The following is a 20,366-nucleotide window of genomic DNA, read 5'->3' as shown; positions in this document are numbered from 1 at the left end:
ACACTGTACATCTGATGAGCAGGTTGTACACACACAGGGTTTCTGCTGCTGTTGCTGAAACAAACTAGAGACAAACTGCAAGAGAGAGAGAGTGAGGGTGAGCGAGAGTGAGTGTGTGAGAGTGAGTGAGTGTGTGAGAGTGAGTGAGGGTGTGAGAGTGAGTGAGGGTGTGAGACAGTTAGTGATTGTGCGAGTGTGAAAGTGTGAGAGCGTGAGGGAGAGAGATTGAGGGATAGACTTAGGCCGCGCTCACGCTTGCCAGTGAGCCCCTGCAGCCGCAATGAGAGCGGCTTTAGCAGGGGCTCGCGCACGCTTCCGCAGGCGTGCGGAGGCGTAGCCGACAATCACATTTTAGATTACATGCGCAGGGCCGGTCACGTGAGCGGTTCGCCCAATGACGGCGAACCAGCTCCGTGACGTCACTGGCACGCCCATAGACACCCCCCCGGACGGCGCGCATAGTAAGGACAGGGAAAGCACCCGCTTTCCCTCAGCCTCCGCACGGGCTTAGTGTCTATGGACTTAGCCTAAGGGAAAGAGAGGGGGAGAAAGAAAGTGAGTGCGTAAAAGAAAAGAAGAGAGAGTGAGAAAAAAAAAAGAGACTGGTGGCCCTCTCACCTGTCCCTGCCAGTCTGACGTTTGCACAATGATGACAGTCTCGGGAAGAGACGGGTCAGCGAGATTCTGATTTAACTGATCAAGTAAAAGCTTCCGAGGGATCTGAGAGACAGAGAAACAACCAAAGACAGAGTGAGACCATCAGAGTCAGTGAGTGACAGAGATAGACTGACAGAGACCTCTATCCCAGGCATGCACAAACTGGGGGGCGCAAGGTTTTTGGGAGGGGGACGGGCGGGGGCGGTGCTTACAGAGGCCCGCGAGCTTCCCCACAACATTTAAATTAAATGCCCCGGGGAGTGCGCGAGGCCTCTGTAATTCCCTCTTACCTGCTCTCAGCCGACTTCTGGCGATCGCCAAGACTACGCGGCCTCGGGGGCAAATAGCAACGCGACATGATGTCAAATGACGCCGCCGATGCCGGAGAGAAGGTAAGAGGGGGGGGGGGGAGCGCGAGCAGGGGGGCGCAAAGAAAAAAGTTTGCACACCCATGCTCTATCCCCTTATTACCTGTGCACTCTGACCCATGTCCGACGCCCTCTCGCTTTCTGTGCTCTGCGTTCTCTCACTCAGTCCTTTGCTGGGCTGTCTCACTGGGACGCTCCTCCTACTCTGAGGGGTCACACTGCAGGGACAGACATCACTGGTCAGAGATCATAGGTCATGGTAAAGGGTCAGAGGGCAGACATAAGAAGAGAGGCGAGGGGTCAGACAGGGCCAGGCATCAGAAGAGAGGTGAGAGGTCAGGCATCAGAAGAGAGGTGAGAGGTCAGACAGGGCCAGGCATCAGAAGAGAGGTGAGAGGTCAGACAGGGCCAGGCATCACAAGAGAGGTGAGAGGTCAGACAGGGCCAGGCATCAGAAGATAGATGGAGGTCAGACAGGGCCAGGCATCAGAAGAGAGGTGAGAGGTCAGACAGGGCCAGGCATCAGAAGAGAGATGGAGGTCAGACAGGGCCAGGCATCAGAAGAGAGGTGAGAGGTCAGACAGGGCCAGGCATCAGAAGAGAGATGGAGGTCAGACAGGGCCAGGCATCAGTTGAGTTCAAAGATATTAAACTAAAGATAAAACATTAGGTTAGGTAAGGCATTAGAGTAGAGGTCAGCATCTGAAGTCAGGGAAAAGATCAGAGGTCAGGGGTCATTCCTTTACTTTGGACTCTTCATTGATTTGGATTTCTCTGGGATGGAAAAACTGAGAGAATCTGAGAGTGTGTCAGGATCCTGCGACACATCCAAAGAGACATCCTGCAATACAGAGAAAGATCCTGTGATACAGAGAGCGTCAGGATCCTGCTAGACATCCATATGACACAGGCCGATATACAGAGAGAACGCCCTGTAATATAGAGTACTTCCTGTGTACCTGACTCTCTGTGTCCATGGAATCCTCCCGACCACGAGACATCTTCACCTCAGCCGAGACCACGTCCCCCTGTAACATACAGAGACCGTCATACAGAGACACTCACACACACATTCTTATTAACTTTCTCTCATATACTCACTCTGCCTCTCACCGAAGCGCTCTCTCGGTCGCTCTCTGGCTATCTCACTTACGCGCCCACTCACTCACACTGACACTCTTATTCACACACTCTCTCAAACTGATGCTCTCTTTTCCTTTCACCGACGTACTCTCTATTCCTCCCACTGATGCTCACTGTCTCCCTCACAGATGTTGTCTCGCTCACTGACACATTCTTAAACCCCTCCTCACTCTCTCACTCTTTCAACCCTTCCCCCATCTCTCCCCCACCCTCTCACCGGGCTGCTGATGTCTCTTCCCTGGCTCCCTTTGCTGTTCAAGCTGCCGATCTCTGTCTGAGAACTCGACTGAGAGACTCCCTCAAAGAACGGTCTAAAGAGTGAATCACAGAGTCCTCATTAAAGAAAAGTTCTGGCAGTCTCTCTCTGGGTGTAAGATGTCTCCCTGGGTGTAAGTCCCTCTGAATGGGGGATGTCTCCCTGCGTGTAAGTCTCTCAGGGTGAGTTGATGTGTCTCTCTGGGTAGTTGATGTGTCTCTCTGAGTACGAGCTGCGCCTCTCTGGGTACGAGCTGCGCCTCTCTGGGTACGAGCTGCGCCTCTCTGGGTGTACGAGCTGCGCCTCTCTGGGTGTACGAGCTGCGCCTCTCTGGGTGTACGAGCTGCGCCTCTCTGGGTACGAGCTGCGCCTCTCTGGGTGTACGAGCTGCGCCTCTCTGGGTGTACGAGCTGCGCCTCTCTGGGTGTACGAGCTGCGCCTCTCTGGGTGTACGAGCTGCGCCTCTCTGGGTGTACGAGCTGCGCCTCTCTGGGTACGAGCTGCGCCTCTCTGGGTGTACGAGCTGCGCCTCTCTGGGGATACGAGCTGCGCCTCTCTGGGTGTACGAGCTGCGCCTCTCTGGGTGTACGAGCTGCGCCTCTCTGGGTGTACGAGCTGCGCCTCTCTGGGTGTACGAGCTGCGCCTCTCTGGGTGTACGAGCTGCGCCTCTCTGGGTGTACGAGCTGCGCCTCTCTGGGTGTACGAGCTGCGCCTCTCTGGGTGTACGAGCTGCGCCTCTCTGGGTGTACGAGCTGCGCCTCTCTGGGTGTACGAGCTGCGTCTCTCTGGGTGTACGAGCTGCGCCTCTCTGGGTGTACGAGCTGCGCCTCTCTGGGTGTACGAGCTGCGCCTCTCTGGGTGTACGAGCTGCGCCTCTCTGGGTGTACGAGCTGCGCCTCTCTCTCTGGGTGTACGAGCTGCGCCTCTCTTGGTGTACGAGCTGCGCCTCTCTGGGTGTACGAGCTGCGCCTCTCTGGGTACGAGCTGCGCCTCTCTGGGTGTACGAGCTGCGCCTCTCTGGGTGTACGAGCTGCGCCTCTCTCTCTGGGTGTACGAGCTGCGCCTCTCTCTCTGGGTGTACGAGCTGTGCCTCTCTGGGTGTACGAGCTGCGCCTCTCTCTCTGGGTGTACGAGCTGCGCCTCTCTGGGTACGAGCTGTGCCTCTCTGGGTACGAGCTGTGCCTCTCTGGGTGTACGAGCTGCGCCTCTCTGGGTACGAGCTGTGCCTCTCTGGGTGTACGAGCTGCGCCTCTCTGGGTATACGAGCTGCGCCTCTCTGGGTGTACGAGCTGCGCCTCTCTGGGTGTACGAGCTGCGCCTCTCTGGGTGTACGAGCTGCGCCTCTCTGGGTGTACGAGCTGCGCCTCTCTGGGTGTACGAGCTGCGCCTCTCTGGGTGTACGAGCTGCGCCTCTCTGGGTACGAGCTGCGCGAGATGCGCCTCTCTGGGTGTACGAGCTGCGCCTCTCTGGGTGTACGAGCTGCGCCTCACTGGGTGTACGAGCTGCGCCTCGCTGGGTACGAGCTGCGCCTCCCTGGGTGTACGAGCTGTGCCTCGCTGGGTACGAGCTGCGCCTCTCTGGGTGTACGAGCTGTGCCTCGCTGGGTACGAGCTGCGCCTCTCTGGGTGTACGAGCTGCGCCTCGCTGGGTACGAGCTGTGCCTCGCTGGGTGTACGAGCTGCGCCTCTCTCTCTGGGTGTACGAGCTGTGCCTCTCTGGGTGTACGAGCTGCGCCTCTCTGGGTGTACGAGCTGCGCCTCTCTGGGTGTACGAGCTGCGCCTCTCTGGGTGTACGAGCTGCGCCTCTCTGGGTGTACGAGCTGTGCCTCTCTGGGTACGAGCTGTGCCTCTCTGGGTACGAGCTGCGCCTCTCTGGGTACGAGCTGCGCCTCTCTGGGTGTACGAGCTGCGCCTCTCTGGGTGTACGAGCTGCGCCTCTCTGGGTGTACGAGCTGCGCCTCGCTGGGTGTACGAGCTGTGCCTCTCTGGGTGTACGAGCTGTGCCTCTCTGGGTGTACGAGCTGCGCCTCTCTGGGTGTACGAGCTGCGCCTCGCTGGGTGTACGAGCTGCGCCTCTCTGGGTGTACGAGCTGTGCCTCGCTGGGTGTACGAGCTGTGCCTCTCTGGGTACGAGCTGCGCCTCTCTGGGTGTACGAGCTGCGCCTCTCTGGGTGTACGAGCTGCGCCTCTCTGGGTGTACGAGCTGCGCCTCGCTGGGTGTACGAGCTGTGCCTCTCTGGGTACGAGCTGCGCCTCTCTGGGTGTACGAGCTGCGCCTCTCTGGGTGTACGAGCTGCGCCTCTCTGGGTGTACGAGCTGCGCCTCTCTGGGGGTACGAGCTGTGCCTCTCTGGGTGTACGAGCTGCGCCTCTCTGGGTACGAGCTGCGCCTCTCTGGGTGTACGAGCTGCGCCTCGCTGGGTACGAGCTGTGCCTCGCTGGGTGTACGAGCTGCGCCTCTCTCTCTGGGTGTACGAGCTGCGCCTCTCTGGGTGTACGAGCTGCGCCTCTCTGGGTGTACGAGCTGCGCCTCTCTGGGTGTACGAGCTGCGCCTCTCTCTCTGGGTGTACGAGCTGTGCCTCTCTGGGTGTACGAGCTGTGCCTCTCTGGGTGTACGAGCTGCGCCTCTCTGGGTACGAGCTGCGCCTCTCTGGGTGTACGAGCTGCGCCTCGCTGGGTACGAGCTGTGCCTCGCTGGGTGTACGAGCTGCGCCTCTCTCTCTGGGTGTACGAGCTGCGCCTCTCTGGGTGTACGAGCTGCGCCTCTCTGGGTGTACGAGCTGCGCCTCTCTGAGTGTACGAGCTGTGCCTCTCTGGGTACGAGCTGCGCCTCTCTGGGTGTACGAGCTGCGCCTCTCTGGGTGTACGAGCTGCGCCTCTCTGGGTGTACGAGCTGTGCATCTCTGGGTGTACGAGCTGTGCCTCTCTGGGTGTACGAGCTGTGCCTCGCTGGGTACGAGCTGCGCCTCTCTGGGTGTACGAGCTGCGCCTCTCTGGGTGTACGAGCTGCGCCTCTCTGGGTGTACGAGCTGTGCCTCTCTGGGTGTACGAGCTGCGCCTCTCTGGGTGTACGAGCTGTGCCTCTCTGGGTACGAGCTGTGCCTCTCTGGGGGTACGAGCTGCGCCTCTCTGGGTGTACGAGCTGCGCCTCTCTGGGTGTACGAGCTGCGCCTCGCTGGGTACGAGCTGCGCCTCTCTGGGTGTACGAGCTGCGCCTCTCTGGGTGTACGAGCTGCGCCTCTCTGGGTGTACGAGCTGCGCCTCTCTGGGTACGAGCTGCGCCTCTCTGGGTGTACGAGCTGCGCCTCTCTGGGTGTACGAGCTGCGCCTCTCTGGGTGTACGAGCTGCGCCTCTCTGGGTGTACGAGCTGCGCCTCTCTGGGTGTACGAGCTGCGCCTCTCTGGGTGTACGAGCTGCGCCTCTCTGGGTGTACGAGCTGCGCCTCTCTGGGTGTACGAGCTGCGCCTCTCTGGGTGTACGAGCTGCGCCTCTCTGGGTGTACGAGCTGCGCCTCTCTGGGTGTACGAGCTGCGCCTCTCTGGGTGTACGAGCTGCGCCTCTCTCTCTGGGTGTACGAGCTGCGCCTCTCTCTCTGGGTGTACGAGCTGCGCCTCTCTGGGTGTACGAGCTGCGCCTCTCTGGGTATACGAGCTGCGCCTCTCTGGGTGTACGAGCTGCGCCTCTCTGGGGGTACGAGCTGCGCCTCTCTGGGTGTACGAGCTGCGCCTCTCTGGGTGTACGAGCTGCGCCTCTCTGGGTGTACGAGCTGCGCCTCTCTGGGTGTACGAGCTGCGCCTCTCTGGGTGTACGAGCTGTGCCTCGCTGGGTACGAGCTGCGCCTCTCTGGGTGTACGAGCTGCGCCTCTCTGGGTGTACGAGCTGCGCCTCTCTCTCTGGGTGTACGAGCTGCGCCTCTCTGGGTACGAGCTGTGCCTCTCTGGGTACGAGCTGTGCCTCTCTGGGTGTACGAGCTGCGCCTCTCTGGGTGTACGAGCTGCGCCTCTCTCTCTGGGTGTACGAGCTGCGCCTCTCTGGGTACGAGCTGTGCCTCTCTGGGTACGAGCTGTGCCTCTCTGGGTGTACGAGCTGTGCCTCTCTGGGTGTACGAGCTGCGCCTCTCTGGGTGTACGAGCTGCGCCTCTCTGGGTGTACGAGCTGCGCCTCTCTGGGTGTACGAGCTGCGCCTCTCTGGGTGTACGAGCTGTGCCTCGCTGGGTACGAGCTGTGCCTCTCTGGGTGTACGAGCTGTGCCTCTCTGGGTGTACGAGCTGCGCCTCTCTGGGTGTACGAGCTGTGCCTCGCTGGGTACGAGCTGCGCCTCTCTGGGTGTACGAGCTGTGCCTCTCTGGGTGTACGAGCTGCGCCTCTCTGGGTGTACGAGCTGCGCCTCTCTGGGTGTACGAGCTGCGCCTCTCTGGGTGTACGAGCTGTGCCTCTCTGAGTACGAGCTGTGCCTCTCTGGGTGTACGAGCTGTGCCTCGCTGGGTACGAGCTGTGCCTCTCTGGGTGTACGAGCTGCGCCTCTCTGGGTGTACGAGCTGCGCCTCTCTGGGTGTACGAGCTGCGCCTCTCTGGGTGTACGAGCTGCGCCTCTCTGGGTGTACGAGCTGCGCCTCTCTGGGTGTACGAGCTGCGCCTCTCTGGGTACGAGCTGCGCCTCTCTGGGTGTACGAGCTGCGCCTCTCTGGGTGTACGAGCTGCGCCTCTCTGGGTGTACGAGCTGCGCCTCTCTGGGTGTACGAGCTGTGCCTCGCTGGGTACGAGCTGTGCCTCTCTGGGTACGAGCTGTGCCTCTCTGGGTGTACGAGCTGCGCCTCTCTCTCTGGGTGTACGAGCTGCGCCTCTCTCTCTGGGTGTACGAGCTGCGCCTCTCTGGGTACGAGCTGTGCCTCTCTGGGTACGAGCTGTGCCTCTCTGGGTGTACGAGCTGCGCCTCTCTGGGTACGAGCTGTGCCTCTCTGGGTGTACGAGCTGCGCCTCTCTGGGTATACGAGCTGCGCCTCTCTGGGTGTACGAGCTGCGCCTCTCTGGGTGTACGAGCTGCGCCTCTCTGGGTGTACGAGCTGCGCCTCTCTGGGTGTACGAGCTGCGCCTCTCTGGGTGTACGAGCTGCGCCTCTCTGGGTGTACGAGCTGCGCCTCTCTGGGTACGAGCTGCGCCTCTCTGGGTGTACGAGCTGCGCCTCTCTGGGTGTACGAGCTGCGCCTCTCTGGGTGTACGAGCTGCGCCTCTCTGGGTGTACGAGCTGTGCCTCTCTGAGTACGAGCTGTGCCTCTCTGGGTGTACGAGCTGTGCCTCTCTGGGTGTACGAGCTGTGCCTCGCTGGGTACGAGCTGTGCCTCTCTGGGTGTACGAGCTGCGCCTCTCTGGGTGTACGAGCTGCGCCTCTCTGGGTGTACGAGCTGTGCCTCTCTGGGTGTACGAGCTGTGCCTCTCTGGGTGTACGAGCTGTGCCTCTCTGGGTGTACGAGCTGTGCCTCGCTGGGTACGAGCTGTGCCTCTCTGGGTGTACGAGCTGCGCCTCTCTGGGTGTACGAGCTGCGCCTCTCTGGGTGTACGAGCTGCGCCTCTCTGGGTGTACGAGCTGCGCCTCTCTGGGTGTACGAGCTGTGCCTCTCTGGGTGTACGAGCTGCGCCTCTCTGGGTACGAGCTGCGCCTCTCTGGGTGTACGAGCTGCGCCTCTCTGGGTGTACGAGCTGCGCCTCTCTGGGTGTACGAGCTGCGCCTCTCTGGGTGTACGAGCTGCGCCTCTCTGGGTGTACGAGCTGCGCCTCTCTGGGTGTACGAGCTGCGCCTCTCTGGGTGTACGAGCTGCGCCTCTCTGGGTGTACGAGCTGCGCCTCTCTGGGTGTACGAGCTGCGCCTCTCTGGGTGTACGAGCTGCGCCTCTCTGGGTGTACGAGCTGCGCCTCTCTGGGTGTACGAGCTGCGCCTCTCTGGGTGTACGAGCTGCGCCTCTCTGGGTGTACGAGCTGTGCCTCGCTGAGTACGAGCTGCGCCTCTCTGGGTGTACGAGCTGCGCCTCTCTCTCTGGGTGTACGAGCTGCGCCTCTCTGGGTATACGAGCTGCGCCTCTCTGGGTACGAGCTGCGCCTCTCTGGGTGTACGAGCTGCGCCTCTCTGGGTGTACGAGCTGCGCCTCTCTGGGTGTACGAGCTGTGCCTCTCACCTGAGCTTTGGTTTGGGAGTGCTCAGGACGCTCTCGCTTTCTTCCAGCTCTGGGCAGCTGTCACTCGGGTTGAACATCTCTAAACTGTCATATAAATCATCGAGATCTTCCTCCCTGATCTCATCACGGGACACATGATCCAGACCAAAGCCAACCTGAGAGAGGGGGGAGGAGAAAGAAAGGGGGGAGAGAGAGAGGACAGGAAAGACGGGGAAGAGAGAGGGGAAAGAGAGGGGGAGAAAGGAGAGGGGGGAAGAAGTGGGAAGAGATTGGGGGGAAGAGAGAGGGTGGAGAGAGACAAAGAGAGAGAGAGAGAGAGAGAGGGGGGGGGGAAAAGATAAAGGGGGGGAAGAGAGAGAGATGTATAAATGAGGGGGTTTATTAGAGGGGTATATTAGAGGGGGTATATATGAGGTGTACATTAGATGAGGTATATTAGAGGGGGAATATTAGCGGTATATATGAGGGTGTGCATATGAATGAGGGGGTGTTGTATTAGAGGGGCTATACAGTATATAAGTGGCTACATTAGAGGGGGCATATATGAGGGGGTATATATGATGGGGTATATATATAGGAGTTGTGTATTAGGGGTTATATTAGAGGGGGTATATATACAGGGTCAGAGACTCTCACCTCCTCCGAGACTTTGAATCTTTTCAGAAGAGCCACAAACTTCTGTTTAATATTCGGCTGCTGCAAAGAGAGAGATTGTGAGAGAGGGAGGGGGAGATAGAAGAGGGGTAGAGAAGGGAGAGAAAGAGAGAGGGATGGGGGGAGAGAGAGTGGGATGGGGGGAGAGAGAGGGATGGGGGGGAGAGAGGGATGGGAGAGAGAGAGAGGGATGGGAGAGAGAGAGTTGGAGGGGGGATAGAGAGGAAGGGGGGAGAGATAGGAAGGGGGGAGAGATAGGAAGGGGGAGAGAGAGGAAGGGGGGAGAGAGGAAGGGGGGAGAGAGGAGAGGAGGGGGGAGAGAGAGGGAAGGGGGGAGAGAGAGGGAAGGGGGGAGAGAGAGGGAAGGGAGGGATAGAGAGGGAAGGGAGGGATAGAGGGAAAGGGGGGAGGGGGGGAGAGAGGAGAGGGGGCAGAGAGGGGGGAGAGAGAGCAGAGAGGGGGAGAGAGAGATGGGGGGAGAGAGGGGGAGATAGAAGAGGAGTAGAGAAGGGAGAGAAAGAGAGAGGGATGGGGGGAGAGAGTGGGATGGTGGGAGAGAGAGGGATGGGGGGGAGAGAGGGATGGGAGAGAGAGAGGAGTATGGGGGATAGAGAGGAAGGGGGGAGAGAGAGGGAAGGGGGAGAGAGAGGGAAGGGAGGGATAGAGAGGGAAGGGAGGGATAGAGAGGGAAAGGGGGGGAGGGGGGAGACAGGAGAGGTGCGGAGAGAGGGGGAGACAGGAGAGGTGGGGAGAGAGGAGAGGGGGCAGAGAGGGGGGGAAAGAGAGCGGAGAGGGGGAGAGAGAGATGGAGGGAGAGAGGGACACGGGTGAGCGAGAGAGAAGGGGGAGCGTGGGAGTGAGAGGGGGGTTGAGACTTTGAGGGTCATGCACTAAGCTCCGTCAAGTCGTTTTTAGAGCGCAAAGTGCTCTTAGAACGTGATGTTGCACTGAACACGATGCACTAAGCCACGCAAACAGGCACTTTGCGCTCTAAAACGGACTTTTTTCAGGAATTTTTTCTAAGTCCAACTTTGCTCGTTCGTTACCCTGTTTGTGTTCAATTCTGCCCTTAAGTGGGATGCACTAAGCTACGTAACCTTAGCGTACGCGAAAGTTGCGTTCAACAGAACACGTCAGCTCAGGGTAGACGCAAAAAAAGCTGGACTTTGAAAAATTTCTTGCTTTACATTTTTGCATGCACAACACCCATACAACAGGCCGGCGGGTGTCCCCGAGGGAGGCCGGGGGTCGCGCGGGTGTCCCCGGCTGAACCCGCGCCCGTCCCGGGGTCCCTGCGGGAGTCCCGGGGTACCCGTGGGCCTGCGGTACCAATGTTGTGCCTACAAAAATACTAAACATTATTTCTAACTAAATACACCCCCCTAACACATACAGTACAATAATGTGCAAAATAACTATTATCCAGATATGGATAATAGATTATTTGCCCATTATTAAACACTGCATTAGCATACCTAAATAAAGTAAATAAATACAGTAGCCAGCTAATCCAATGAATACAAGCAGTAACAACATCAACAATTAATTAATTAAACCATTAACCAATGAAACCAATTAATTCCTAAACCAACTCAAAATGAATAGTAACACTAACCAATCAAACCAATTAATTACTACAACATTAATGAATGTAAACATTAAAAGACAAAGAAATAAATTCAAACAATCTCTGAAATAACCATAAAACGCATTAGCTAACATAATACAACATTAACTTCAAACGAACACCAATCGCAAACATTTTATTACATTAAGCAGGAAAAATACAAACAATCGCATCCACATAAGAAACTGACATTAAAAAAACCAACAGCAATACCAAGCCACAAATGCCCCCCAAATATTGTAATAATAATGTATTTACCCTAAAGTGGTACAGATTAATATATTATCAGTCAATGTGCCTCCCCCAAAAAACACATCCAATGAAGAGTTGGCCCTCCGACTCCCGGGGCAACGGGAAGCTCACGTACCTTGAAGGCCTCCAACAGCATCCGATGCCATCCGCCATCAGGATCCGGCTCAGGTACCCCAATCTTCTTTTTTCTTTCTTTAATCACCTTCTTCTATCTTCATCTGTCACCATTTCTTGAGCTTCTTTATCTTCTATCTTCATATGTCAATCCAAAAAACCCCATGGTAAATCCCAACCAATGTTGTCTCGTCGTCTTCTTGGGCTCAAATGAGGCGTCACGGCCTTAAATAGGGCTTGTGACGTCACATTTAGCCTCAAAATGGTTAACAGCCAACCTGATTGACGTCACTTAAAGGGAATGATGCCAGCCAATCAGTATGGCTGTGCTTCATTTGCCTTTAAGATGACGTGACGAAGCCGGCGTCACATGGTATTTCATCCAATCTGATCGTGGAAACCAATTCCACACTCTGATTGGCTGAAATACCATGTGACGCCGGCCATCTTGGATTTAGTGAAGTCATCTTAAAGGCAAATGAAGCACAGCCATTCTGATTGGCTGGCATCATTCCCTTTAAGTGACGTCATGTTAAAAAAAAAAAAATTAAAGTCGGAACATGGTTTGAACAGCCAATCAGGTGGCCGTTAACCATTTTGAGGCTAAATGTGACGTCACAAGCCCTATTTAAGGCCGTGACGCCTCATTTGAGCCCAAGAAGACGACGAGACAACATCAGTTGGGATCTACCATGGGGTTTTTTGGATTGACAGATGAAGATAGAAGATAAAGAAGATCAAGAAATGGTGACAGATGAAGATAGAAGAAGGTGATTAAAGAAAGAAAAAAGAAGATTTGGGTACCTGATCCGGATCTTCATGGCGGATGGCATCGGATGCTGTTGGAGGCCTTCAAGGTACGTGAGCTTCCCGTTGCCCCGGGAGTCGGAGGGCCACCGCTTCTAATGGTAAGTAATACATTGAATGTTTGTAAATGTCTTTTTTAACAGGTTTTTTCATTGGATGTGATTTTTAATTTTTGGGGGGAGGCACATTGACTGATAATATATTAATTTGTACCACTTTAGGGTACAGATTAATACATTATTATGGCAATGTTTGGGGGGCATTTCTGGCTTGGTATTGCTGTTGGTTTTTTTAATTTCATTTTCTTATGTGGATGTGATTGTTTGTTTTTTTCCTGCTTAATGGTAATAAAATGTTTGCGATTGGTGTTCGTTTGTAGTTAATGTTGTATTATGTTAGCTAATGCGTTTTATGGTTATTTCAGAGATTGTTTGAATTTATTTCTTTGTATTTTAATGTTTAAATTCATTAATGTTGTAGTAATTAATTGGTTTGATTGGTTAGTGTTACTATTCATTTTGAGTTCGTTTAGTAATTAATTGGTTTGATTGGTTAATGGTTTAATTAATTCATTGTTGATGTTGTTATTGCTTGTATTCATTGGATTAGCTGGCTACTGTTTTTATTTAGTGAAGTGTGTTTTTTTGGAGTTATGTTTATTATTGTGTATCTGGTGCATTAATGTATTGTAATTAGGGTGCTGAGTGCTATAAAGGTTTATCATGCCCATATTATTATTATATGGGTATGATGTACCACTATACTATTCAATGGGTACAGGGTGGGTATAGTCAATCCGGGGTGGGTGCTTAGGCCTCCCGGGTTTGTATGGGGGCAGGGTGGGTTAACCCCTTAATGACTATAGCAGTTAGTAACCGCTAAGGTGATTAAGGGGTTAGGGGCCATTAGAATGTCTTTATTATGTATATATGCTTTCTTGCAACGGAGGACAGAGGGACCTGCTGTTGTGGTAAGTATAACTGTATTTATTTACTTTATTTATGTATGCTAATGCAGTGTTTAATAATGGGCAAATAATCTATTATCCATATCTGGATAATAGTTATTTTGCACATTATTGTACTGTATGTGTTAGGGCGGAGGGGGGGGGGGGGGTCGTGTATTGATGTTTGTTAAATCTTTTTTTAATATACGTGTTTCATAGTGTAGATGTGCAGGGGGTCTCCGGAGCTGAACCGCACATCCCCCACATGAGTTGCCATACACCCTGTTGCCTAGTAACCTTATTTCAAGGTGTTTCAATCAGTGTAGCAATTAGGCAAAGTAAGGGTGTTTCTCTGAGGGGGCTGGTTTATTCAATCAGTTGCCGCCTATATATACGCGCGGATGACGCTGTACGTGACCTCCTGACGAAGTACTTGGTACGAAACGCGTAGAGGTCACGACAGGTCATCCTGCGCGTGTATGCTGGTAAGCTGAGACAGAGCCTGCAGGAGACAGCAGCGGTTTTATCCATCTCCGCGGTGCCGAGATCCGGATCCTTTGCAGCCACCGCGAGTCTGCTGACTGTCTCAGTGTGAGTGTCCGTTTCCCCTTGCCAGTGCCCAACCTTATGGCGGTTTCTATGCAAATCTGTTGATAGGTTGTTTTCATGTTTGTTTTTTTCTTTCATGTTTTTTATATAAATTTTACTGTATTTGTATACTGTGCAGCTTAGGGTTTAGTCACCATCAGGTGTTCTCCTTGGTAGTACTTAGCCGTCCAGCTGCACAGCTGTTCTGAGGTGGGGTTGGACCCCCTCAGTTTTTGTGTATCTTAATATATAAAATCGAAATGGTTAGTGAGGTTAGTGCTATCTGCGGTGAATCTGATTGGTCCTCAGCCTCTGGCCAATCAGATTGCTGTGTGTGACGTCACCCAACTGCCACTCTTCCCCTTGGCTCACGACACACACACACACACACACACACACACACACACACACACACACACACACCTCTCTCTCTGGCGCTCATCTCTCCCTCCCCTCATCTCTCCCCTCCCGGATCTCTCCCCCCCCCTTCCTCCCTCGCGGCGCCAGTAGAGGTCCGCCGCTCATCTCTCCCTCCCAGCGCTCATCTCTCCCCTTCCTCGCTCACGTCTCCCTCCGCTCACCTCTCCCTTGCGGCGCCTCATCTCCATCCCCGGCGGGGGAACAGGCAGCGGACCCCCTTCCTCCCTCGCGGCGCCTCATCTCCATCCCCGGCGGGGGAACAGGCAGCGGACCTCCTTCCTCCCTCGCGGCGCCTAAGATGGCGGCGCGCCCGGAAGGACACCATTCTTCCCTCGCGGCGCCGAGTGAAAAGATGGCGGCGGCCGGAAGTAGAGGTAGGTGTCGCTCTAGGTGACGTGTGTGTGTGTGTGTCACTGTGTGTGTGTGTGTGTGTGTGACACTGTGTGTGTGTGTGTGTGTGTGACACTGTGTGTGTGTGTGTGTGACACTGTGTGTGTGTGTGTGTGTGACACTGTGTGTGTGTGTTGCCCCCCCTGCCTTTCACGCCCCCCCTGCCTTTCACCCCCCCCCTGCCTTTCACGCCCCCCCCCGCCTTTCACGCCCCCCCCCCGCCTTTCACGCCCCCCCGCCTTTCACGCCCCCCCGCCTTTCACGCCCCCCCCTGCATTTCACGCCCCCCCGCCTTTCACGCCCCCCCCGCCTTTCACGCCGCCTTTCACGCCCCCCCTGCCTTTCACGCCCCCCCCTGCCTTTCACGCCCCCCCCCTGCCTTTCACGCCCCCCCTGCCTTTCACGCCCCCCCTGCCTTTCACGCCCCCCCCGCCTTTCACGCCCCCCCTGCATTTCACGCCCCCCCCGCCTTTCACGCCCCCCCCGCCTTTCACGCCCCCCCGCCTTTCACGCCCCCCCTGCCTTTCACGCCCCCCCCTGCCTTTCACGCCCCCCCCTGCCTTTCACGCCCCCCCCTGCCTTTCACGCCCCCCCTCATGGCCTCCGGCCCCCCCCCTGCCTTTCACTCCCCCCCCCTGCCTTTCACGCCCCCCCTGCCTTTCACGCCCCCCCCTGCCTTTCACGCCCCCCCCCCTGCCTTTCACGCCCCCCCCCTGCCTTTCACGCCCCCCCTGCCTTTCAGGCCCCCCCCCGCCTTTCACGCCCCCCCCTGCCTTTCACCCCCCCCGCCTTTCACGCCCCCCCCGCCTTTCACGCCCCCCCCGCCTTTCACGCCCCCCCTGCCTTTCACGCCCCCCCCTGCCTTTCACGCCCCCCCCTGCCTTTCACGCCCCCCCCTGCCTTTCACGCCCCCCCTCATGGCCTCCGGCCCCCCCCCCTGCCTTTCACTCCCCCCCCCTGCCTTTCACGCCCCCCCTGCCTTTCACGCCCCCCCCTGCCTTTCACGCCCCCCCCCCTGCCTTTCACGCCCCCCCCCTGCCTTTCACGCCCCCCCTGCCTTTCAGGCCCCCCCCCGCCTTTCACGCCCCCCCCTGCCTTTCACCCCCCCCCGCCTTTCACGCCCCCCCCCGCCTTTCACGCCCCCCCGCCTTTCACGCCCCCCCTGCATTTCACGCCCCCCCGCCTTTCACGCCCCCCCCGCCTTTCACGCCCCCCCTGCATTTCACGCCCCCCCGCCTTTCACGCCCCCCCCGCCTTTCACGCCGCCTTTCACGCCCCCCCCTGCCTTTCACGCCCCCCCCCTGCCTTTCACGCCCCCCCTGCCTTTCACGCCCCCCGCCTTTCACGCCCCCCCGCCTTTCACGCCCCCCCTGCATTTCACGCCCCCCCGCCTTTCACGCCCCCCCCGCCTTTCACGCCCCCCCTGCATTTCACGCCCCCCCGCCTTTCACGCCCCCCCCGCCTTTCACGCCGCCTTTCACGCCCCCCCTGCCTTTCACGCCCCCCCCTGCCTTTCACGCCCCCCCCCTGCCTTTCACGCCCCCCCGCCTTTCACGCCCCCCCCGCCTTTCACGCCCCCCCGCCTTTCACGCCCCCCCCGCCTTTCACGCCCCCCCGCCTTTCACGCCCCCCCCTGCCTTTCACGCCCCCCCTGCCTTTCACGCCCCCCCCTGCCTTTCACGCCCCCCCCCTGCCTTTCACGCCCCCCCCTGCCTTTCACGACCCCCCCTGCCTTTCACGCCCCCCCTCATGGCCTCCGGCCCCCCCCCTGCCTTTCACGCCCCCCCCCCTGCCTTTGGCATCGGATGCTGTTGGAGGCCTTCAAGGTACGTGAGCTTCCCGTTGCCCCGGGAGTCGGAGGGCCACCGCTTCTAATGGTAAGTAATACATTGAATGTTTGTAAATGTCTTTTTTAACAGGTTTTTTCATTGGATGTGATTTTTAATTTTTGGGGGGAGGCACATTGACTGATAATATATTAATTTGTACCACTTTAGGGTACAGATTAATACATTATTATGGCAATGTTTGGGGGGCATTTCTGGCTTGGTATTGCTGTTGGTTTTTTTAATTTCATTTTCTTATGTGGATGTGATTGTTTGTTTTTTTCCTGCTTAATGGTAATAAAATGTTTGCGATTGGTGTTCGTTTGTAGTTAATGTTGTATTATGTTAGCTAATGCGTTTTATGGTTATTTCAGAGATTGTTTGAATTTATTTCTTTGTATTTTAATGTTTAAATTCATTAATGTTGTAGTAATTAATTGGTTTGATTGGTTAGTGTTACTATTCATTTTGAGTTCGTTTAGTAATTAATTGGTTTGATTGGTTAATGGTTTAATTAATTCATTGTTGATGTTGTTATTGCTTGTATTCATTGGATTAGCTGGCTACTGTTTTTATTTAGTGAAGTGTGTTTTTTTGGAGTTATGTTTATTATTGTGTATCTGGTGCATTAATGTATTGTAATTAGGGTGCTGAGTGCTATAAAGGTTTATCATGCCCATATTATTATTATATGGGTATGATGTACCACTATACTATTCAATGGGTACAGGGTGGGTATAGTCAATCCGGGGTGGGTGCTTAGGCCTCCCGGGTTTGTATGGGGGCAGGGTGGGTTAACCCCTTAATGACTATAGCAGTTAGTAACCGCTAAGGTGATTAAGGGGTTAGGGGCCATTAGAATGTCTTTATTATGTATATATGCTTTCTTGCAACGGAGGACAGAGGGACCTGCTGTTGTGGTAAGTATAACTGTATTTATTTACTTTATTTATGTATGCTAATGCAGTGTTTAATAATGGGCAAATAATCTATTATCCATATCTGGATAATAGTTATTTTGCACATTATTGTACTGTATGTGTTAGGGCGGAGGGGGGGGGGGGGGGTCGTGTATTGATGTTTGTTAAATCTTTTTTTAATATACGTGTTTCATAGTGTAGATGTGCAGGGGGTCTCCGGAGCTGAACCGCACATCCCCCACATGAGTTGCCATACACCCTGTTGCCTAGTAACCTTATTTCAAGGTGTTTCAATCAGTGTAGCAATTAGGCAAAGTAAGGGTGTTTCTCTGAGGGGGCTGGTTTATTCAATCAGTTGCCGCCTATATATACGCGCGGATGACGCTGTACGTGACCTCCTGACGAAGTACTTGGTACGAAACGCGTAGAGGTCACGACAGGTCATCCTGCGCGTGTATGCTGGTAAGCTGTGACGGAGCCTGCAGGAGACAGCAGCGGTTTTATCCATCTCCGCGGTGCCGAGATCCGGATCCTTTGCAGCCACCGCGAGTCTGCTGACTGTCTCAGTGTGAGTGTCCGTTTCCCCTTGCCAGTGCCCAACCTTATGGCGGTTTCTATGCAAATCTGTTGATAGGTTGTTTTCATGTTTGTTTTTTTCTTTCATGTTTTTTATATAAATTTTACTGTATTTGTATACTGTGCAGCTTAGGGTTTAGTCACCATCAGGTGTTCTCCTTGGTAGTACTTAGCCGTCCAGCTGCACAGCTGTTCTGAGGTGGGGTTGGACCCCCTCAGTTTTTGTGTATCTTAATATATAAAATCGAAATGGTTAGTGAGGTTAGTGCTATCTGCGGTGAATCTGATTGGTCCTCAGCCTCTGGCCAATCAGATTGCTGTGTGTGACGTCACCCAACTGCCACTCTTCCCCTTGGCTCACGACACACACACACACACACACACACACACACACACACACACACACCTCTCTCTCTGGCGCTCATCTCTCCCTCCCCTCATCTCTCCCCTCCCGGATCTCTCCCCCCCCCTTCCTCCCTCGCGGCGCCAGTAGAGGTCCGCCGCTCATCTCTCCCTCCCAGCGCTCATCTCTCCCCTTCCTCGCTCACGTCTCCCTCCGCTCACCTCTCCCTTGCGGCGCCTCATCTCCATCCCCGGCGGGGGAACAGGCAGCGGACCCCCTTCCTCCCTCGCGGCGCCTCATCTCCATCCCCGGCGGGGGAACAGGCAGCGGACCTCCTTCCTCCCTCGCGGCGCCTAAGATGGCGGCGCGCCCGGAAGGACACCCTTCTTCCCTCGCGGCGCCGAGTGAAAAGATGGCGGCGGCCGGAAGTAGAGGTAGGTGTCGCTCTAGGTGACGTGTGTGTGTGTGTGTCACTGTGTGTGTGTGTGTGTGTGTGACACTGTGTGTGTGTGTGTGTGTGTGTGACACTGTGTGTGTGTGTGTGTGACACTGTGTGTGTGTGTGTGTGTGACACTGTGTGTGTGTGTTGCCCCCCCTGCCTTTCACGCCCCCCCTGCCTTTCACCCCCCCCCCTGCCTTTCACGCCCCCCCCCGCCTTTCACGCCCCCCCCCGCCTTTCACGCCCCCCCGCCTTTCACGCCCCCCCGCCTTTCACGCCCCCCCGCCTTTCACGCCCCCCCTGCATTTCACGCCCCCCCGCCTTTCACGCCCCCCCCGCCTTTCACGCCGCCTTTCACGCCCCCCCCTGCCTTTCACGCCCCCCCCTGCCTTTCACGCCCCCCCCTGCCTTTCATGCCCCCCCTGCCTTTCACGCCCCCCCTGCCTTTCACGCCCCCCCGCCTTTCACGCCCCCCCTGCCTTTCACGCCCCCCCCGCCTTTCACGCCCCCCCCGCCTTTCACGCCCCCCCGCCTTTCACGCCCCCCCGCCTTTCACGCCCCCCCTGCCTTTCACGCCCCCCCCTGCCTTTCACGCCCCCCCCTGCCTTTCACGCCCCCCCCCTGCCTTTCACGCCCCCCCTCATGGCCTCCGGCCCCCCCCTGCCTTTCACTCCCCCCCCCTGCCTTTCACGCCCCCCCTGCCTTTCACGCCCCCCCCTGCCTTTCACGCCCCCCCCCCTGCCTTTCACGCCCCCCCCCTGCCTTTCACGCCCCCCCCTGCCTTTCAGGCCCCCCCCCGCCTTTCAGGCCCCCCCCCGCCTTTCACGCCCCCCCCCGCCTTTCACCCCCCCCCGCCTTTCACGCCCCCCTCGCCTTTCACGCCCCCCCGCCTTTCACGCCCCCCCTGCATTTCACGCCCCCCCGCCTTTCACGCCCCCCCCGCCTTTCACGCCCCCCCTGCATTTCACGCCCCCCCGCCTTTCACGCCCCCCCCGCCTTTCACGCCGCCTTTCACGCCCCCCCTGCCTTTCACGCCCCCCCCTGCCTTTCACGCCCCCCCCCTGCCTTTCACGCCCCCCCTGCCTTTCACGCCCCCCCGCCTTTCACGCCCCCCCGCCTTTCACGCCCCCCCTGCATTTCACGCCCCCCCGCCTTTCACGCCCCCCCCCGCCTTTCACGCCCCCCCTGCATTTCACGCCCCCCCGCCTTTCACGCCCCCCCCGCCTTTCACGCCGCCTTTCACGCCCCCCCTGCCTTTCACGCCCCCCCCTGCCTTTCACGCCCCCCCCCTGCCTTTCACGCCCCCCCGCCTTTCACGCCCCCCCCGCCTTTCACGCCCCCCCCGCCTTTCACGCCCCCCCCGCCTTTCACGCCCCCCCCGCCTTTCACGCCCCCCCCTGCCTTTCACGCCCCCCCTGCCTTTCACGCCCCCCCCTGCCTTTCACGCCCCCCCCTGCCTTTCACGCCCCCCCCTGCCTTTCACGCCCCCCCCCTGCCTTTCACGCCCCCCCTCATGGCCTCCGGCCCCCCCCCTGCCTTTCACGCCCCCCCCCTGCCTTTCACGCCCCCCCCCCTGCCTTTCACGCCCCCCCCCCTGCCTTTCACGCCCCCCCCTGCCTTTCACGCCCCCCCCTGCCTTTCACGCCCCCCCCTGCCTTTCAGCCCCCCCCCCTGCCTTTCAGGCCCCCCCCGCCTTTCAGGCCCCCCCCCCGCCTTTCACGCCCCCCCCCCGCCTTTCACGCCCCCCCCCCTGCCTTTCACGCCCCCCCCCTGCCTTTCACGCCCCCCCCCTGCCTTTCACGCCCCCCCCCCTGCCTTTCACGCCCCCCCCCTGCCTTTCACGCCCCCCCCTCACGGCCTCCGGGCA

The 20,366-nt window shown here is 57.3% G+C and overlaps 1 protein-coding gene across 3 annotated transcripts in view; it reads right to left on the bottom strand.

Annotated features, from left to right (window-relative positions):
- Positions 1–20,366, bottom strand: part of PACS1 (phosphofurin acidic cluster sorting protein 1) — a 72,178-nt gene that overhangs the window by 30,413 nt on the left and 21,399 nt on the right. For all 3 annotated transcript variants that reach the window (XR_012787939.1, XM_075569777.1, XM_075569776.1), the window contains exons 8-15: positions 9,234–9,293; positions 8,598–8,752; positions 2,386–2,479; positions 1,985–2,053; positions 1,772–1,866; positions 1,129–1,243; positions 619–720; positions 1–75 (exon numbers count right to left, since the gene is read on the bottom strand). The exon at positions 1–75 is cut by the window's left edge and continues 35 nt beyond it. Coding sequence is in view for 2 of the 3 variants with exons in the window: in XM_075569777.1 (XP_075425892.1) it covers positions 1–75; positions 619–720; positions 1,129–1,243; positions 1,772–1,866; positions 1,985–2,053; positions 2,386–2,479; positions 8,598–8,752; positions 9,234–9,293 (765 nt within the window). In the remaining variant the exon portion in view is untranslated. The remainder of the gene's footprint in view (positions 76–618; positions 721–1,128; positions 1,244–1,771; positions 1,867–1,984; positions 2,054–2,385; positions 2,480–8,597; positions 8,753–9,233; positions 9,294–20,366) is intronic.

This window comes from Ascaphus truei, chromosome 14 (assembly GCF_040206685.1).
Source record: "Ascaphus truei isolate aAscTru1 chromosome 14, aAscTru1.hap1, whole genome shotgun sequence".
NCBI classification, from domain to species: Eukaryota; Metazoa; Chordata; class Amphibia; order Anura; family Ascaphidae; genus Ascaphus; species Ascaphus truei.
The sequence above is the reverse complement of the archived record's forward strand: the minus strand, read 5'-3'. Positions and strand labels throughout refer to the sequence as shown.